This window comes from Megachile rotundata, chromosome 2 (assembly GCF_050947335.1).
Source record: "Megachile rotundata isolate GNS110a chromosome 2, iyMegRotu1, whole genome shotgun sequence".
Classification (NCBI taxonomy): domain Eukaryota; kingdom Metazoa; phylum Arthropoda; class Insecta; order Hymenoptera; family Megachilidae; genus Megachile; species Megachile rotundata.
Genome location: NC_134984.1, coordinates 9,796,649 through 9,816,966, shown reverse-complemented (window position 1 = coordinate 9,816,966; position 20,318 = coordinate 9,796,649). Strand labels below are relative to the sequence as shown.

The 20,318-nt window shown below is 30.3% G+C and overlaps 1 protein-coding gene across 7 annotated transcripts in view; it reads left to right on the top strand.

Moving 5' to 3' along the window:
• Positions 1–4,272: 4,272 nt before the first annotated feature.
• Positions 4,273–20,318, top strand: part of eya (eya transcriptional coactivator and phosphatase 2) — a 31,861-nt gene continuing 15,815 nt past the window's right edge. For 2 of the 7 annotated variants that reach the window (XM_076542169.1, XM_076542164.1), the window contains exons 1-3: positions 4,274–4,847; positions 16,546–16,860; positions 17,956–18,077. In XM_076542169.1, coding sequence (XP_076398284.1) covers positions 16,844–16,860; positions 17,956–18,077 — 139 coding nt within the window. In that variant the 5' untranslated portion in view covers positions 4,274–4,847; positions 16,546–16,843. Of the gene's footprint in view, positions 4,848–16,545; positions 16,861–17,955; positions 18,079–20,318 lie in introns of those variants that run through there. The other 5 variants (XM_076542163.1, XM_076542166.1, XM_076542168.1 and 2 more) reach the window with 5 other exon arrangements.

Sequence of the window (20,318 nt, the reverse complement as noted above, 5' to 3'; positions counted from 1 at the left end):
TTTATAATGATTTAGGAAAATCGGAGCTGAATTTCATTCGCAATGGAGGTACCTTGGAAACATAGTACTCTAGTATTCGAAATTCTAAAATGGCTTTAGAGACCTTATGTTTGGTTTTTATATAAATGTTATTATGTCATTAATTTAATATAACCTAAACAATTACAATAATTTTCTTCTGGTTACATTAATTCTTAGTCAAATAACATTGCACCAGGTTGTACACAAAACCATAACTTATCAACACAAACTTAGAATAAAAGGAACCCGAGCAGCTAAAAATATGTTTTGAAAGCTCCCGAAGGATCTCCACGGAATAACATGCTTTTTATTTGCCTGAAATTTGGGAAAAATTCTTCGCGTCCGCTGTAGCGTAAAACTACGGTCAGATTAGGCACCCTTATCCGACCCTCGTGCACTTATCCGTCATTATGTAAAAATAGTAATCTCCTTTGTCGTTTCTTGACGAGTCGTCGATCGAGATCGCTTTTGTATTTCGGATGTGCTTGCTTATCGGTTCGACAGGTACATAAACATGCCCGAAACGCATACTCGACGTTTCCTACGACGAATAAATGCGAACTACGACATCCACGAGGAAACGAATTCGCATAATCGCATTTGCTACCGTGTGCACTTTGATACGAAATACATATTACGTATCAGGGATGTGAAAGAGATAATAAAGCTATCGCGGCACATTCTCTTCTGTCTCGCGTTTTAGCACATTCTTCTTCATCTCGCGTTTTATTTCGTTCTTTCTTCGACTCCCAATTCGAGAATAATTATTTACCTTGATTATTTTGCTAGCGAAGGAATCGTGACTTTTGGTCACTTGAAATCGAATTTTTGAAATGGCAAGTATGTCGTATAGTTAACACTTAGTCAGTCTTCTAAGTCTTTTTTGATTTATTGTATTCAAGAATCGAATAGAACTGTAAATAAAAGCATGTTGAAATTTATGGAATGTATTGAAATTTATAAAGCAACTATTGATATATTTGTTTTGCTTTTGGTAATATATTAAAAATTTATTTTTGCGAATCCGCTCTTAATAAAAAATTTTATATATAATTTTTGAAAAACAGCATTGTATAATCAAATGAAAAAAGCATTGTGTATCAAATATTCTCCATTTGCCTTCGCAAGAATATTTACATACATAATTCCATAAATATGGCGTTTAATTAAAAAATAAATTAAGAAAAATTTCACGTATTAAATATTATATAATAGAGTGAGAAGATTATCGTGTATTCAAAACTTCTTTTTATTTTGCAAATATTTATATGTACAATACCACGATATTAGCAATATTCGGCTAAATTAAAAATTAATTTAAGAATAATGACATGTTCATATGGGGGTGGAAAACGTATGCACTATGTATTGTGTTAAATTGGAAATTAAATTAAATGTAATTCAATATTTGTACTAAGTATCATATAACGTGGTCTAAAAGGTATGTTATGCATTAAAAATTCTACACTGATTTACACTATGGCTACATTACGGTAATTGCATGTAACATAAATACGATGTAGAATTGAAAATTAAATAGAATTCTATATTTGTATCGACAGTTAAGAGTGAAGGTAGTACTTAACAAAATATTGTAATAAAAATCTTTAATTTAATTTTTCTGAATGAGTAATAGACTAAAAAATAATATTTATACCACATTAGTTATTATTTGTATCAAATGTTAAATTAGTGAAAAAAGAATTATACATATATTGACCTTCAGTTTAATTTCAAAAAAATATTTATATGTAATGTTATAATTATGATATAAAACTTTAAATGAAGCAAATATAAATTAAAATTAAAGAAGATAATATTTGTAACTGAATATTGTATTTTGAAATGTATTGAAGACCCCTTATTTTCCTAAGGATATTTGCATACAAAATTCCATAAAGATGGTGTCAAATTAAAGGTTACATTTTCGTACATATTTACATCATAATTTAAAGAGCCTTTGCATTTTGAAAAATTTCATGGTAACATTAGCCAGCGGAAATTTGAGAATCCCACTTAGTTGGTATAAAATGCACGAGTGTAAGTGCAGGTGGTGCGAAATTAGGTTGCTACCCCTGTCTCTCCTTAGCCTGATTATCATAGTCAAAAATAATATTAGCTTCTCGCGGGATACTTTCATTACCAGTAACCTTACACTTCGCGAAAATATTTTCAGCGTATCAGTATAATTGACCCTTCGTAGGCAATCTAGGGCGACATTTGACATTCCTCTGAATTTTTATAAAATATTTCATACAATCAACGGTTTCATAACATACCGGTGACTTTAACAGGTGTCCCATAATAAATTTAAATCACAAAAATGACATAAATGATCCAATTTACCTACAAAATGTAATCAAATAATTTCCAATGAAAGATTAAAAACAAAATACTGTGACAAAGATCAGTTCATTTAGAGAGAATTTTCGACACATTACCGTCGAACATGAAGATGAATCGTCCATCTTATATTCAGGAGAAACTTGTATTTTAACGCTCAATGACAGATGGGACAAGCATCTCGCGCCACTTTTATCACGCTATAATCGATAAAGAGAGGAAAAAAGATAGTAGGCACATTCCCGTTCCAAGAAGCGAGCAAGTATGACGTAGGGTTGCCTGGACCTCCCGTCAAGAATTCTCTATCTCCGATTATAAAACAAAGGGGGAAAAACACACACGTAGCACGCAGGATCGCGATGCAAAACGACAACGTGGACGATCGTTGTCGCATCACATCGCCCAGCACGTTTATTCGAAAACCTGTCCCGTACGAAAAAGAGACGTTAAATGTGGGAATTATCGTGAACACCGGCAGACAATATGAACGAAGTCACCACCAGTGGCCAACAATATAATAACAATTTCTCCTGTGTAAAGATCCGTGATCAGATTAAATTTTTTCTGTATAATTCATTAGATCATTCTTAATAACACTCTTTCATGAACACAAATCAGTTTCCTGTATAAATAAAACAATAATTTATTTTATAAGATTATAATGACTTGTGTAATTTGGACAAATGTGATAAGAAAATATAATTTGAGCTTAGAACACTGAAACGGTTAAATCAGGAATTGTAACTCATGCCCCTTTTTTCATTAACTATTGAAATACTGGAAAAGATATTTTCGCATCATTTTTCATTACTTCTGTAATATTTATAGAATATCTGAAAAAGAAAATTAAGTTCGTTATTATTTTGACACCCTATGCTGTGTAATAATAAAATAATGTCTTTATATTCAAGGTCAGAGTTAATATTAAAATTACCAAACTGGTGAAATGACGAGTCTTTTTATTTTAAATTAAAGAATTTAAGATGCTTTTTAAAATGTACATTGACTTTTATGGAGACACAAAATTAATTTTTTAAATTTTCTTCTATTTTATTTTTGATTTTAAAGTGTATATTATATGCCGAAAGATGTTGTATACATTAATAACGAATTATATATTAACTTCAAAAATTCGGAAATAGAATTTATGGGATACATTTAGAAACAAATAAAAAGAAAATAACTCGTAGAATTGAACAAACATAATAAAAATGTATACACATCTGCAGTTTACTAAAATGATTTACCATAGTACGAAGTATACACCTATGTACGAATACAAACGTAATAATATTACCAGCGATAAAAATCTTTCAGTAATTGCATTACTAAGTTCCACACGTTTTCCACTCGAACAAGTTAATTCGTCTTCAGTTAACAGGTTAAACGAGCAGCCCTTTGGTCACGCTAATTCCGTAACTCCTCGACGCGTTCTTTCGCGGTTATCAAGATCCCAATCCTTTTTTCGGTCATTATTCAAAGCCGAGGTCTTTTATTTTCCAGGACAAACAAACAAAAAAATTCCTTCTCAAGCTGTCAGTCGAGTGCGATTCATAAAAACGAACGATGACAGGAGGTGACAATTATTCGAACGAGGGGGTAACTCGGCTGTGTATCTCTCTCCTCTGTTCACTTCTGTACTCGTCCTTTGTCGTCTTTCCTCTTTGTCCGACATTCGAGTGGCCGAGCGAGCTGCCATTAGCCCCCTCTCGTTCTAATTAACGAGCGACCTGTGCGCGTCCGATGGATAAAACGGGACAACCAGCAAGAGCACCGTCGGTAAAAGGGAGACGAAATAGGGGAACAGAGAAGGGGAACGAACGAGGGAAGAAGACGGGGAACGAGTCGGCCAACCACGTGACCAACGGGCAGGGGGTGGCAGGCGACATTTCGCATGCTCAGAACTCTACAGGCTGCAGCATATCGCACACCGAGCCGATACCCTTCGCAGGGAAACAATAGTGCTGGCTAGCGTTCGCGACAGACAGAATTCGTGAAAAGCGTCTCGAACGGGAAGTGCACGAACAACGTAACCTAAAAAACGATCAACCACCCGTTTCGGTATCGGCGAATAGAAACGCGCCTTCGTACCCGGCTTCCATGGTTTCACCCTTCGCGCGGATACAGCAACGAGAGATGTTCTCTCGCGAGATCGTTCAACGAGCTTTTGCGATTTATCCGTTACGTTGCTAGTTTATTCCGGCTTGTATATAACTGGAATCGAGTACTGTACGCGTCGTCGGGTGTTGGTGTGTCCGTCGGTTGTCATGATGTCTTGTGGTTGTGGAAAGTGCGAGAAAAGTGAGAGGTAGTGTGCTTAAACCCCGGTAAGTGCGCGGATACACGCATCCACGTACATACACACGAAGTGAGAAGGGATGACGATGCTGCTATCAGGAGGGAAACAACTACAGCTTCCTTGATCCACGAATATTCCTCGACGAAACACCCTCGCTTGGTCCAGCGTAAACACCGGATACAAGGTTCGAATGAACAATTCGACTTATCGCTTTTTTTCTACGTTTTTTGCTTAGGCAAACAAAAGATTAATTAGTAAATTGAATGCATTGGAAGTGGGAATGCGCGATGGTTGTTAGAAATAGCAGCACTATTTTTTAGTGGCATATGGTAACTACGGAGGAAAAATATTGTTTGTTTTAATAAGATTTGCAGTTGAAGAATCATATAAGTTGGATATTCATATTTTCTTGTTTATTCTTTATGAGAGTGATATTCATTTTTAAATATTTATAGCAGTTTATATTTTTATTATAACAGTTGGAATTTATATTTTTTTTCTTTTTAATCTCTGATGTGGAAGATTTAGGGTAGAACTGCTGTTACTAATGATATAGATAAATATTAATAATATAAAAATGATATCGATAATTGCATACATCGTCTATATTGTTAAGATACTGCTTAATAAATGACAGGAGTGAAATGTAACCCGTAATTTTATCATATAGATCTGGTTATTCTTGTTTAAAGTTTTTACATTATACTGAAAGTATAAATAAGAATAAGTAAACTTAAATGATAAAACCTAACCTTCAGTAATCTAACCTAACAAAACCAAACCTAATCTAGTAATTTAAGCAGAACTTTAACAGAATTTTAATGATAAAATTTAACCTAACATAGCTTAATTTAGTAGATTTGAATTATGACATTTAATCTAACAGATTTTAACATAAACTAACCAAACGTGACTAGAATTAATCTAAAGTAACCTAACCAAACGTAATGCTATAATTATAAACACAATATAATCTAATGACTTGAATAATGACAACTGACGTAATGTAAACTAACCTAAAAGATTTGAATAATGTAATCTAACCTAACGTAGTCTTCTCTAATCTAATCTGATAATATAATATAGGCTAACCTAACAATAATTCATTTTAATTCGAATAACATAATCTAAGTTATTTTAATAACCTTACCTCACTTAACTTAACAAATTGTAGGTGATGAAACCTAACCTAACATAAGCTATTACACAATATTATTATACATATATAATTACTTTTGTTCGTAACTACGTTTGGTTATATTTATAATATAAATAAGAATAAATAAATTTAAATGATAGAATTACGTATCAAGTTAGGTTAAATTTGAAATCTAAATATAAATAAATATGAATGGTAAAATTTCGCTTTACATTCCCTACTCACCAAAGTAATAATAATAATAAAATAATAACTAAAATTTCTTCTATATTACAAACTTATTTTAGAAAAAAAAAATAATAAATATTATATTGCAAATCAACAATATTAATAAAAAATTGTGATTAGAATTCTTTAATAATTTTAATAATTATGGTTAGAATTTTTCAATAATTTTAATAATAGTAATAAAATGTGCAGTTCATTTATGTTTATTATTTTATGTAACAAATTTACAACACAATGCAACAAAAGATTAAAAGCTCATTTTAATGAATTTTTAGAAACGAAATCTTAATTTTTATTAAAGTTAATAAAAATTAATGTGGTTATTTAAAAAATGGACCATGCATTGTACGGATTAAGATTACGAAGGTTGCATTTTATTAATAGAACAGCGTTAAATTCGAAGTAACCGCGAAATAGTAATCAAAATGAAATTGAACATCGACTGCCACGTGGGAAGCACGATGGCTAACTATGTTTCATAAGTTCCTTAAATTATTAGATGTGCAGGAGTCACGCGCACTACGCGGATGTGCTACAGCACATGAAGAACACATTCGTGCACACGCATACGTGTAAACGTCATTATCAATTGAGCATGCGTAACTTATGCATCTCATTCGGCTCGTTACCAGTAATGTATTTTAATTGGTCAACCGCTGCGTAGTATTAAGTAATTTGTTCTGAAAAACCACGTAATTTTCACACGATTAAACGGAGTACAGTATGGTCGATTTTTTTTTTTTTTTTTGATATACAATAGTCAATAGTAATTAAAATCTTATAAAGTCAAGTATACACATAATAGAGTAAATATCTTTTTTTTTTTATTTTGGCTGTGGTTGTTTCCAAAAATTTTTTAATTAAACATAATGTAATGAGAGTTGAATCTAACCATGTGTAATATATCGTTTCACAAAGGATTATTGCAAAATTCCAAGAATCCAAATCTCCAGAATCCCGAAATTCCAAATCTTCAGAATTCAGAAATTTCAAACTTCCAAATTTTCAATATTCCAGAATTGCAAAAGCTTCAAAGTTCTAGAATTCCAAAAGGTTCAAAGGTCCAGAATTTCAAAATTCAAAAATTCTAAATTTTCAAAGCTCCAAAGTTCCAAAATTCCATAGTTGCAAAATTCCAAAAGGTTCAAAGGTCCAGAGTTTCAAAATTCAAAAATTCTAAAGTTTCAAAGCTCCAAAGTTCCAAAATTCCAAAGTGTCAAAATTCCATAGTTGCGAAATTCCAAAAGGTTCAAAGGTCCATAGTTGCAAAATTCCAAAAGGTTCAAAGGTCCATAGTTGCAAAATTCCAAAAGGTTCAAAGGTCCATAGTTGCAAAATTCAAAAATTCTAAAGTTTCAAAGCTCCAAAGTTCCAAAATTCCAAAGTGTCAAAATTCCATAGTTGCGAAATTCCAAAAGGTTCAAAGGTCCATAGTTGCAAAATTCCAAAAGGTTCAAAGGTCCATAGTTGCAAAATTCCAAAAGGTTCAAAGGTCCAGAGTTTCAAAATTCAAAAATTCTAAAGTTCCAAAGCTCCAAAGTTTCAAAACTCCACAGTGTCAAAATTCCATAGTTGCAAAATTTTAAATGGTTGAAAATTCCAAAATTCCAAAATCCCAAAGTCCCATAATCACAAAATCTCAAAGTCCCAAAACTCCGCATCAGAAACCAATAATCATTTGAATCTCCCGCCATTTGCCAGTCGTTATCCCATTAGGTCAGAAAATCGGTCATGCGACCGTTTTTTGCTCTTCCTCGAACCTCTCGGATATTTCGAGATAAATATCGACACTAAGGACAAACGCAACACATTTTTCGAGTATGTTCGCAATTTTCCATGGGTCGTAGACAACGGTGAAGAAAAGCACCGGGATATTTCGGACCGGGAAGCTTTTGTCTTGGCCCGCGGTTGTAACCATCCCTCCCTCGGGTTTCTTTTTTCTTCCCTTCGAATGTAAGCTGACCATGGTCCTTGGGACACGAGTGTCGCATACGAGAGCCTAGCTACGCATTCCTTTCGTTTCGCTGCATTTCTTTGACGACTGACGGACAGACGGACGGATAAGCGAGCTAAGCAACTTGCCTGCGATAAACACTTTGGGTGCACGCTTTGTTTAGATAAGCGCGAACGCCTTTCGTCCATCTTCTCGTGACCCTTACTCCCCTTTTCGTAAAATAAATACGAACAGAATTTTCAGCGAGTTTGTAACTGCGGGAAAGGCGCTCTGTACGCTGTACGGAGGTTCCTTTGAATGACACTTTATGTAAGCTTGACAATTTCTTGAGTTTTAGGTATTCTTGCCTGTAAGTTTCTGCATTGTTCAAGTTACAATTGATAAAGTTTGCAGATTCTTACATTACAAATTCTTACATTCTTACATTTACCTGCAAGTTATTGGATAGTTGAAGTTATTAATCAAGTTTGTATGTTCATAACTGTAATTGGGTAAGTTTACAAATCCTGAAAGTGCTAAATTCTTAAATCCCCAAATTAAGGAGTAATTAGGTTTCTAAATATATAAATTCTAAAATTTTTGCATCCTTAAATTTCTAAATTTTCTTGCATAGATTTCAATATTTTGGGTTTTTAAAGATTCGAATTTTTAAATTTCTATTCTTTAAATCCTTAGATTACTATTTTCTTAGATTTCTAAATTCCCAAATTTCTAGTCCATAAATTCTAGATCCATAAATTCCCATATCCTTAGATTTCTAAATATCCAAATTTCTAAATTTTTCTTTCTCAAATTTCTAGCTTCCATAATTCCTAGATTCTCACATATCTGGATTTCTAAATTTCAAAATTTCTAAACCCCAAAATCCACAAATTCCCATACCCTTAAATTTCTAAATATCCAAATTCCCAAATTTCTCATTCCCAAACTAAATCCTAGAAAATCCCTGTATCCCCAAAATTTAAATAAAGATTAAACCTAGGAATTTCCTAAATTCCTAGATTCCTATATTCTTAGATTTCTAAATTCCGAAATTTCCTCACTATCAAATTTTTATACCCCAAAAGTCATAAATTTCCATATCCATAAATTTCTAAATATCCAAATCCCCAAATTGTTCTTTTATTGCTATAAAAAGGGTTAAAGACAAGACGATGACATTATCTATAATACTCAAAAATTATCACGTATTGTATTGCACAAAATATTTCCATATTGGGAAAAGTATACGTATAAATTTCTCCAGCAAATATTTTATACGGATCGTCCTTCAATGTATTGCCATTTTCTTTAAGGATGCCTAATGTGCTTGCCGATAATATAGTTGTATACAATTTAGGCTTCACTCTATCCAAAACTTTAGTCCAGTGGCTCCGTTAGTTGGACACCTAGATAATCTTTAGTGGGTTAATATCAACCCTTAAATACTCATCCATAACAAATACTCATCTCACAACAAATTTGCATTTCATTTTTGTGTCAATTTGCTGTGTCAGTAATATTATTTTTATCATTATTTGCTGACTGTTATCCTTTTAATTTTCATTGTTATTATTACTGATATAGTTGTCCAATTTTATCTTAACAAAATATACTAATATTTCTCGTAATTTTAAATTTTATAGATTCCCACAATGATAATAGTTCATACTTTTAAATTAAAGTACGTGATAAAGCGACTTTAAAATCATGTAGTGATTTACATGCTAATATATGATATTAATTTGATATAAATTATAAATTTGTAAATAATAGGATATACAAATAATTTTATATTGTAGGAAATTAACGTATTGAATTTCTTATAAATTCAAAGCTGAACCATTAATTAATTCTAGACCCAAAAAATCATATTATTTATTTACAAATAAAAACAACATGCAATAAAATGTGACGAAATTACATGAATAACATATTTCTAAAAATAGAAACTTTCAGATGAGAGCACAACTTTTCAAACTTCACTCTAAAAAGATATTTCTGCAGATCTGATTTCTTAACAGAAAATTGATTTTCTTCATCAAAAAGTGTCAACCATCGATACCCTACTTTAAAAAAAAAATTGGTTTGCTAATACCTAACATTATCTAACCTAATACTAAACCTAATCTTACTTAATACTAAACCTAATCTAACATAATACTAAACTTAATCTAATAATATATTTAACATAACCCAATATTAAACCTAACTTAACTTAATACTAAACTTACCTTACTTTAATACTAACCCTAATTTAACACAATACTAGACCCAACCTAACACTGGTCTTCACCTCATACTAAACCTAATCTAACTTAATATTAAACTTACCCTACCTCAATACTAACCCTAATCTAATTCAACACTAGGCCCAACCTAACACTGGTCTTCACCTCATACTAAACCGTACCTAACTTAATATTAAACTTACCCTACCTTAATACTAACCCTAATCTAATACAACACTAGGCCCAACCTAACACTGGTCTTCACCTCATACTAAACCTAATCTAACTTAATATTAAACTTACCCTACCTTAATACTAACCCTAATCTAATTCAACACTAGGCCCAACCTAACACTGGTCTTCACCTCATACTAAACCGTACCTAACTTAATATTAAACTTAACCTACCTAAATACTAACCCTAATTTAATACAATACTAGACCCAACCTAACACTGGACTTCATCTCATACTAAATCTAACCTAACTTAATATTAAACTTAACCTACCTTAATACTAACCCTAATTTAATACAATACTAGACCCAACCTAACACTGGACTTCATCTCATACTAAATCTAACCTAACTTAATATTAAACTTAACCTACCTTAATACTAACTCTAATCTAACACAATACTAGACCTAACTTAATACTAAACCTAACCTACCACAATACTTCGTACAACTTTAAAATCTGACCGTGGCCCACATTTACAAACTTCTCCATAGAAGACGAGTTTAAAATTCCAGCAACAAAAAAGAGAAGCGAATAATCACAGCTATCCGCGCGAGTTAAAAGCAACGTTTCCACCGATTCATCGTGTTACAATTTCACTGCAGTTCGGATACCGTTCGCTCTTTCTTTTCTACCTTTTTCCGGAGTATCGCTTTGATATAAAAGGGAAACCGAGAGGATGGTAGTGGCCGTTTAATATCCTCCAGTGTCCATTGTTTTAAACGATTTACCGCTGCTTCTTCTCTATCCCCCCCTTTTTTGTCATTTTCAACTTCCATCGTTGTCCGTTTTCGAGAAGAAAAATTGAGCGTGTCTCTGTTGTTCAAACAGAGGGGTCCCGAGTTAATTGATTCGTCGTCGTGTTCCAGCCACACTACGTAACTTCCAGTTAACGCGATGCGTGTTACGACGATGGAACAATTGCTTTTCATAGCTGCACACAGACACTCGATTGTGTCTCCGTACTTTTCTCCAAACGATTATTCTCTGACAATGATTTATTCAATGACAAACATCCGACAGAAAATATTTACCTACCGCCCCCTACGGTATTATCGCCCGGTAATTAATACTGGAACTCTCTGGCGGTCGCTTGTTTGACATTTTTTAATTATTTTTCGCTTGGTTCGGTTATTTAGGATAATGTACTCGAGATATGGGTTCAAGAGTATATTAGGGTATAGCTAGTAGATTTATAATATTAGTATAAGTCAGGGGTGGCCAACCTGCGGCTCGTGAGCCACATGCGGCTCTTTGAAGGATTATTTGTGGCTCTCGATAAATGTACCCACGTTCCCTTTTCATTTTTGTGCTATTATATTTTAAAAAATTATTATCATTCCGTATGTGTTTCAAAATGTCTTTGAAATTACTGACGACAAATATGAAAGACTAAATGCAACGTTGTAACAAATTTCATTTCCGTCCAAGTTAAGAATGATATGACTCATCGAAAACTGCGCCATCCAAAATTGCGGCTCGTGAAACATTTCAAATTTTGAAAAATAGCTTGGACTATCAAGGAGCTTGGCCACCCCTGGTATAAGTAATAGAATTATAATTGTAGCTTGTAGAATTAGTGGCATAAATAGAAATGTCGTAGTCTTATAGTAGTTGTATAGTATAAAAGTTGCTCAAGTAACAGAATCGTAATAGTAGTATAAGTAGTAGAATTATAATAGCAGCATAAATAGTAGAAATTTAATAGTCTCATGAGCAGTACATAAAAAGTAGTAGTACATATAAAAACATAATAGTACAATAATATAGTAATAGCAAAACTAACATAGTAGTATAATAGTACTATAATTGGAGTAGTATAAAAAATAGAGTATTAGTATTAACTTGTTCTGAGCGTGACAATTTTAGAAGTATTTATTAATTAGTACAATTATGATAGTAGTATAACTAATATAGTAATGACATTAAATTGTCTTCAACGTGATAATTTTGGAATATTAGTATAACTAGTAGAATTATGATAATAGTATAACTAGTAGACTATTAATATCAAATTACCTTGACCGTGGCAATTTTGGAATATTAACAGAACTAGTAGAATTATGATAACAGTATAACCAGTAGACTATTAGTGTCAAATTACCTTGAACATGTCAATTTTGGAATATTATTAGAACTAGTAGAATTATACTAAGGTGAAGTGGGATAAATGCAGGCTGGTTTTTGTAAAGTTTGTATTTAAACGTAAGTATTTTCAGTCTGCTATGTAAATACTTAACGCTGTCGATATCGAACGCTTTGCACAATTACTACTATTGAATTAATATTAACTAGGACCTTAATTTTCCTTGTACATTTTGATTTTGATAGGAAATTGTTTAAAATGTAAACTACTCTGCTCTTTCCCCGAAAATGGGGTAAGAGCGTAACTTGAAGTTAAATACTTTGAAACTTTATTTCATGTGCAATGGGGCAAGAGCAGAATTATTAACAAATCTGCTATAAAATGCTTTTTACTGCATTATGCAAGTACTCTATACTGCAAACAAGTACTCTTAGCTGAAATATAAAAGGGGATATACTGAAACAAAACGAGGAAACAAACATACTAAATGGAGAAATTTCGCTTATATTGTAATAAAAATAGCCTGTTTACGAACTTTCCCCACTTCACCTTAGTTATAGAACTAATATAATTAATATAGTATTAATATAACTAGAACAATTGTAATAATGAAATAACTAGTAGAGTATTAATGTACATCTACTAGAATCAGTAGAATATCAGTCAAATGACCAGTTCACATACACAATACAGCAAACACAGAAATTTGAAAATCTTGAGAATTTGAAGTTCCGTAATTCGAAAAATGTGACAGTTCTCAAACTTACAAATTAAAGTTTTAAGAAGCACTTTCACATTATTCTAAAAAGTAAATAATTCATACTAGAATGACTTTTATCGTCGAAGCAAAGCATTTATTGCAGAAAACGTGTAAAGTATCGTTTTAAAAAAAATGTTGAAACTAAATTACACTAAACAATAAGACTACCAGACTGTTCTAATGATCACAAGTTTCTGGAATTTCAACAAAATTCAAATCTAATTAAACGACGTTAAATTAAATATTAATCTAAATTCTATTGTTGTAACTCACAATTACAATTTAGCCAGTGTTCAAATTGCAATCAAATATTGTTTCGAATCTTTTAATGCGAAATATTTTATTTTGGAATATTCTCATTTGAAATATATTATTTTGAGATAGTTGAATTTGAAATGTTTTGAATAATAACAGTAGTTATTTTATTTAATTTTCACAAAGTGTGAGAAACCCTAAGAAGAAAAGAAGCGCGTAGAAGTATTGTGTTTCGCTAACATTAATGGCGACGTTGATCAGAACAATGTGACATCGCTGTTGCAAGTTAAACGATATTGAACTCTCTTTTCTGCACCTAAAAGCTAGACTAACTCAAGTTCATTTCTTCTTAAAAGAAAGATGTTATTTTGAAATTTATTAAAAAATACAATGAAAAAGATCGAATTTCTTCGTAATCAAATAAAAATGAAAATTATGCAAAAAAATTTTCAACAGAAATGACAATGCAACCAGATGAGAAAATGGGTGTTTAATTCATTAACTACAAAATTTTCATTTTTTATATTTTTGGTGTAACAGAGAGTTGAAAATCGAATTAAAAACTGAAATTTATGTTACTTTTTAACATTTTAATTAACAAGTACAAGAAAAATTGTTACGTTATTTATGCTATCAAGTAAAAAGATGTGTTACACTCAAACTCTTTTACACAAAAAGAATAAAAACAAAAAGTTCAGTAGAAAATAACGTAAACATCAAAAGACTTATCTTCATAAAATGGTTTCCTCCAAAATATATGATAGATAAATGTGAAAATTTATACGTCTCCAAGAAATGACTGACATGGCACTTTTAATCAATTTTTATACAAAAAATAAACGCTGTTAATGTTATGCTTTTTTTAAATTACAAAAATGGACTCGAGTTTCACTCATAAGCATAGTTTTAACATATATCGTCCATCTTTACGATTTTTTTTAACAAAGGTTTATACATTTTTGATAAATAAGAAAACCCGTTTTAGACTTTTCGTTTATTTTCGTGGATAGTGACGTAAATATTGATGTAAAAGTTCAGTGCTTCTTGCTAAAGGTTTATTCAGTCTGCGTCGATACTTGACACCTCGATAAAATTTTCATTTAAGATTTGAATAGAGCTTGTTTTAATTTTAAACTTACCACACGCTGATTTCGTTATCTAATTAATTGATAACGAAAATAACGAACGATTATACATTTGTATAATCGAATTTGACGATATCATTATCGAATTAATAGTTTCTTCGTTTAAATGCGTTTAAATAGCAATGCTTGAAATGAAAAGAATTGTTTTTTGTTATAGTTTAATCGAACATATTTTTTATTATATGTTCGATTATATGGAGGGTAGACGCTAACAATTTTTGGGAGATATGGAGTTTCAGAATTTTGAAATTTGAGTATTTCAAAATAGTCAAATCCCATAAAATCGAATCTCATAATTTGTATAATTTGAATTATTTGAATTGTTTGAATTACTTGAGTTACTTGAATTATTTGAATTATTTGGTAATTTAGTAATTTGATAATTTACAAATTTGAAAATTTATGAATTTAGTAACATGGAAAGGAAGTTTGGAAATCTTAGAATTTGTAAATCTAAAATTGGAGAGTTTAGTAATTTTAAAATTAAAAAATTTTTAAATTTGGAAGATTGAATATTTGAAACTTTGAAGTCTTAAAATTTTAATATTTGAATATTTGAAAATTTAGAAGTAGGAATGTTTGGAAATTGCATACACAAGAAAGTATTTATCTCGAACCAAATATTTATTTCGAGACCTTCTGCTACTTTAAAACACAATACTATTTTATTATCAAACACGGTATTGTTGGACTTCAGGATCTTCTTTCTGCAATTTGTTTCGGCGAGTATTTGTGGTCGTGCAATTAAAATTACAGAAGCAAGTAATGTTATTTTTAGCTTAAATAAAAAGCAGGAATGGATAATATTATTATCATAAAATGTATAATATATTTGTAGTTAATGAATTCAAATTAATAAATCATTGCATAGTTATTCTAAAATTCATAGTAAGTGTAATATAATGAATTTTCAATTGTTTTGTACATTGGTAAATTAAGTATGAACATAAGAAGACGAATATCTGAGATTAGAACGAGTTTGAATTAGAATATTGCAGAATAGAATACTCCAAAATAAAATCATTTAAAATAGAATATTTCAGGGTAAAATATCTCAAAGTGGAGTAACTCTACACTAGAATATCTCAAAGCGCAATAATTTAAAAATGAAATATTGCAAAGTAGAATATTCTAAAATTAAACAGATCAAACTAGAATCTTTCAGAATAAAATATCTCAATACGGAACAACTCTACTCTACAACATTTTAAAGTGCAATAATTTAAAAATAAGATATATCGAATCAAAATATTCTAAAATTAAATATTCCAAAATAGATCATTTTAGAATAGAATATCTGAAACTTCAAAATAGCATATATCAAACTGGAATAACTTCAAAATAGAGTATTGCAATATAAAATATTTCAAAGTGGAATATTCCAAAATAGCATATTTAACAAAAAGTATTAAAATGTTAAAAACATTTAACAAACATTAACAAATTTCAAAATAATTCCAATACAAGTTAGCATAATTCAACATAAATATTTTCTTCGTACACTCAATAAAACTTTTTAACAAAAGAACTTTACGGTGCCACTTCCTCCATAACAATAAATGTATTTTCAAATATAAACAATCGATAACCGACTTCTCTCGGTCTAATAATAATTCAGAATGTAGTCAAAAAACACTGAATACTCATTTCAAATAGAGTAGTAGTAAAAACAGTACCCCTAGATATAATGCACATTGAACACCAAATTTTTCTTGAAAATTTTTATAGAATTCTTTACAGAATTTTTCTTTAAAAATTAAATCGCAGCTCCATTTAATTATAACACATTTCTAATAATATTATATGTATGAAGGGAGCTTTATGCAAAATATCCTTTCTCGCTGTATAGTGCAGGTTGGCGAGTATATACGCGGATAAGGGCGGAGCACGGACAGATACCAGTGACTTGGCAACATAAAGAATACATAATGTAAAACGTCGTGAAAGGAGGTCTCATTGGCTGATACCTGTTTTACCTGGTGTACGCCTACCCATCTGGTCACTCCACCTCTTCGACACGCAATTGGCAGATAATAATGAAGCTGCCGTTAACTCTTTTCCTTCGATGGACAAGGGAACCATGTGTCGGCCCAGAATGAGAGGATAATTTTGAGAATATAATAAAAGAATTTTTGGACGCGTCTAAAATGAAAAATTCGACAGTGTAATTTCTAATTATAACAGCTTTCAAGAACAATGGAAGAATTATTAAACATAGAAATATATTAAAATTTATTTAAGTCGCTGTTACAAATTTTGTATCTTATCTTGTTTAATTAGAGTCTACTAGTAAAATATTAATTTTTAAATATATGTGATATTATTTATTAAAAGATAACATATACATACATATATTATGTGTATATGTATGTATACGTAATTTAAACTAGTATTATTAATTATTTAATAATATATAATTTAAATTATTTGACAGTATACATAATTTACGTATTTGAAAAATAAAAAACTTAACAATCTTGCATCGAATTATTTAAAGTATCATGCAATTATTATTATTATTAACAAAAATGTAATTTAAAAATAGGTATTAATTATTAGTATAGCTATGTATCTTAAATACATATTGTTATTTTACTTTTGCGAATTAAAAAATTATTAAATGTCACTCTAATGTGACTTAGTCTTTGTTAATCGCATAAAATAAAATTTTTACGTAAATACACAAAATTATGGACAACAACTATAGACATAAGTTTACTATAAATCTTACTATCAGATTTAAAGCTTGAATAACAATGCATACAAAATCTTTCGAAGATTTTTATTTCTTGAAGAAACTATATCCAAGATTGAAAATATGGATACCTTATGAATATGGAAAAGACTGAAAAAACTTGAAAATATGAATATCTTATGATCAGCAAAATATATTAAATTTCTCTAGTGTCCATAAACAGATTAAACAAGGTAAAAGAAACATTTAAATCTTTAAAGAAAGAATAACCCTTTGCACTCGAAGATTTATTTTGCCATCTAAAATGTCCTCTCGAAGAGGACAACCGAGTGTAAAGGGTTAAAATATAAAATAAATACAAGAACGTATTACCAGAATAAAATTTAGAAATAAGAGAAGTTTATTTAAAAATAGATGAAAAGAAAATTTGATGTTTGTACCACTAGTTTAAAGTTTCTCCCAGAAGTTCTGGGAGACATAGTTTATAAGCAATGTGCAGCGAATACCTCGATAGCCAGCAAGTGGTCAGATCGATAAATCGTTGTTCGATCTTGCTTGTTCCAGGCAGAGTGATATGTTAACCGAAGACAATGATCCGACGAAACCAGCAGGCGTTTTAGACAATGCTGGTAACGTGTCTTCGTCCACAGAGGCCTCGGTACAGCACCCTCGTGCCCCAAACAATGGTAAATAAAGTTCCTATGTATATATTGCTTGATTTTCTTTTAAAATTGCTCATTCTTTTAAAACTACATTTATATTATGTGCATACTACCTTAACACTAAAACTACCAAAAAGGACAAATGACCCTTTTACGAGTTTTTCATTTTACGAAATTTATTAAGACAATTTCTTTAGAATCTTAGCTAATCTTCATGAAGGTATAGAATTAATGTGTATATTAATTTATGTTTTATCATTTGTTCATCATCATTGTTATCATGAAGTTTTCAACTTCATTTTTAATTTGAGAGTAAGTGTGTATCGGTAGGTTTAGTGTGAAAAGGAATGGTCACTATTTGAAATATGAAATTTGATCTTAGGCACCAGTTATAGCAGTTTTTGCTAACTGTAGGAGTAGCATTGTGGTAGATTACAAGTTTGGTACCTTGGATTAGTTACAATTTTGATATCTTAAATTAATTATAATTTTGGTTGGGTCCATAAGTTTGATATGGTAGATCAACAAATGGTGCATTAGATTAATTACAATTTTGGGACGTTAGGTCAACTACAATTTTGGTATATTGTAATATAATATTTGGTATATTATATTACAATTTGGTATAATTAATGTACAAAACAATTTTCGTACATTAATTACAATTTTAGCATATTAGATCAACAATATGTTAGATTATTTACAAATTGGTACAGTAGATAAATAACAGTTTTTTGTACATTAAGTCCACATTTTTGGGATATTAGATCAAATACAGTTTTGGTACATCAGACGAATTTCAGTTGTAGCATATTAGATCAACAAATTTTGGTAAAATAGATTAATTACAAACTTGGTGTACCAAGAAAATAACAATTTTAGTACATTAAGTCCACATTTTTGGTACATTAGATGAATTACAATTTTGATACATCAAATCAGTTACAATTTTAGCAATAGATCAACAATTTTGGTATATTAAATCAACAAGTTTAGTATATTAGATTAATTACAAACTTGATGCAGTAGATAAATAACAGTACTAGTACATTACATTAACAATTTTTGTACATTAAGTTCACATTTTTGGAACGTTAGATCAATTACAATTTTGATACATCAAATCAGTTACAATTTTAGCATTAGATCAACAATTTTGGTATATTAAATCAACAAGTTTAGTATATTAGATTAAATACAAACTTGATGCAGTAGATAAATAACAGTACTAGTACATTACATTAACAATTTTTGTACATTAAGTTCACATTTTTGGTACATTAGATCAATTACAATTTTGGTGCATTTTACTATAATTTGGAATAAATAGGTCTAGTAAATGCTTAGATAAAAGACAACTGAATAAAACAGAGATAAAATACAAGTAACCATACATAATAGTTTCGATTGTATTGTTATTGTAAGGGAAACCAGAAATGTTTGACACACTCTTGGACAAAAACGAAACTAAATAATATTTTAATCATCCCTTTGTACATGATAGATTCAGTATTTCTAACCAAAACAAGATTGAATTTTTTAACTCCATTGTAGAGTATTTTAAACAATAAAACATATAAATTATAAAATATCATATATGTAAATATAAAACGTGTAAAATATTTCAAACTCTTTCGGCCATGAAAGAATTAATGCAAATACATGAAACGTAAAAAACAATATTTCATACGAATTTCACGATTAAATATTTTTCTTTGTTTATGTCAACACATTTCAATGCGTTTCAATGTCATATTTAGAATATATGAGCCGTTTATTTTGAAAGTAGCTTAATTGCCAGTTGTTTGTTGTTATCTGTAGTGACATGTATCACCTGTTGTTAATTGTCATAAAATACATTTTGCGGCTAAGCATCCAGATCATTTTCGACATATAAATTTTCGCAGTTAATTTGATGTTTGAAAAATTGACTTTGAAAGTGGCCTAAGTGCAATACATTATTTCGAAGGCAACGATGATGATAATTACAATGAATTAATAAATAGTTAATATAATAATTAATTAGTATTAATGTCATATACATGTACCAGCGAAGCACCATGATTTCTTCAAATCCTTTCCGTATACATAAAATATAGACATGCAGTAATTTATGTAGTTAGATTTCTTGAATTGCATAAATGGTTTTCAAGAGTTGTAATGAAACATAAAATAAATAAAATACTGTTTTTTCACTTCGAAGTGATTTAAATTGTATGGAATGGCTATTTCAAATTTGATGACAAATATAGTTGTTAATTTTGC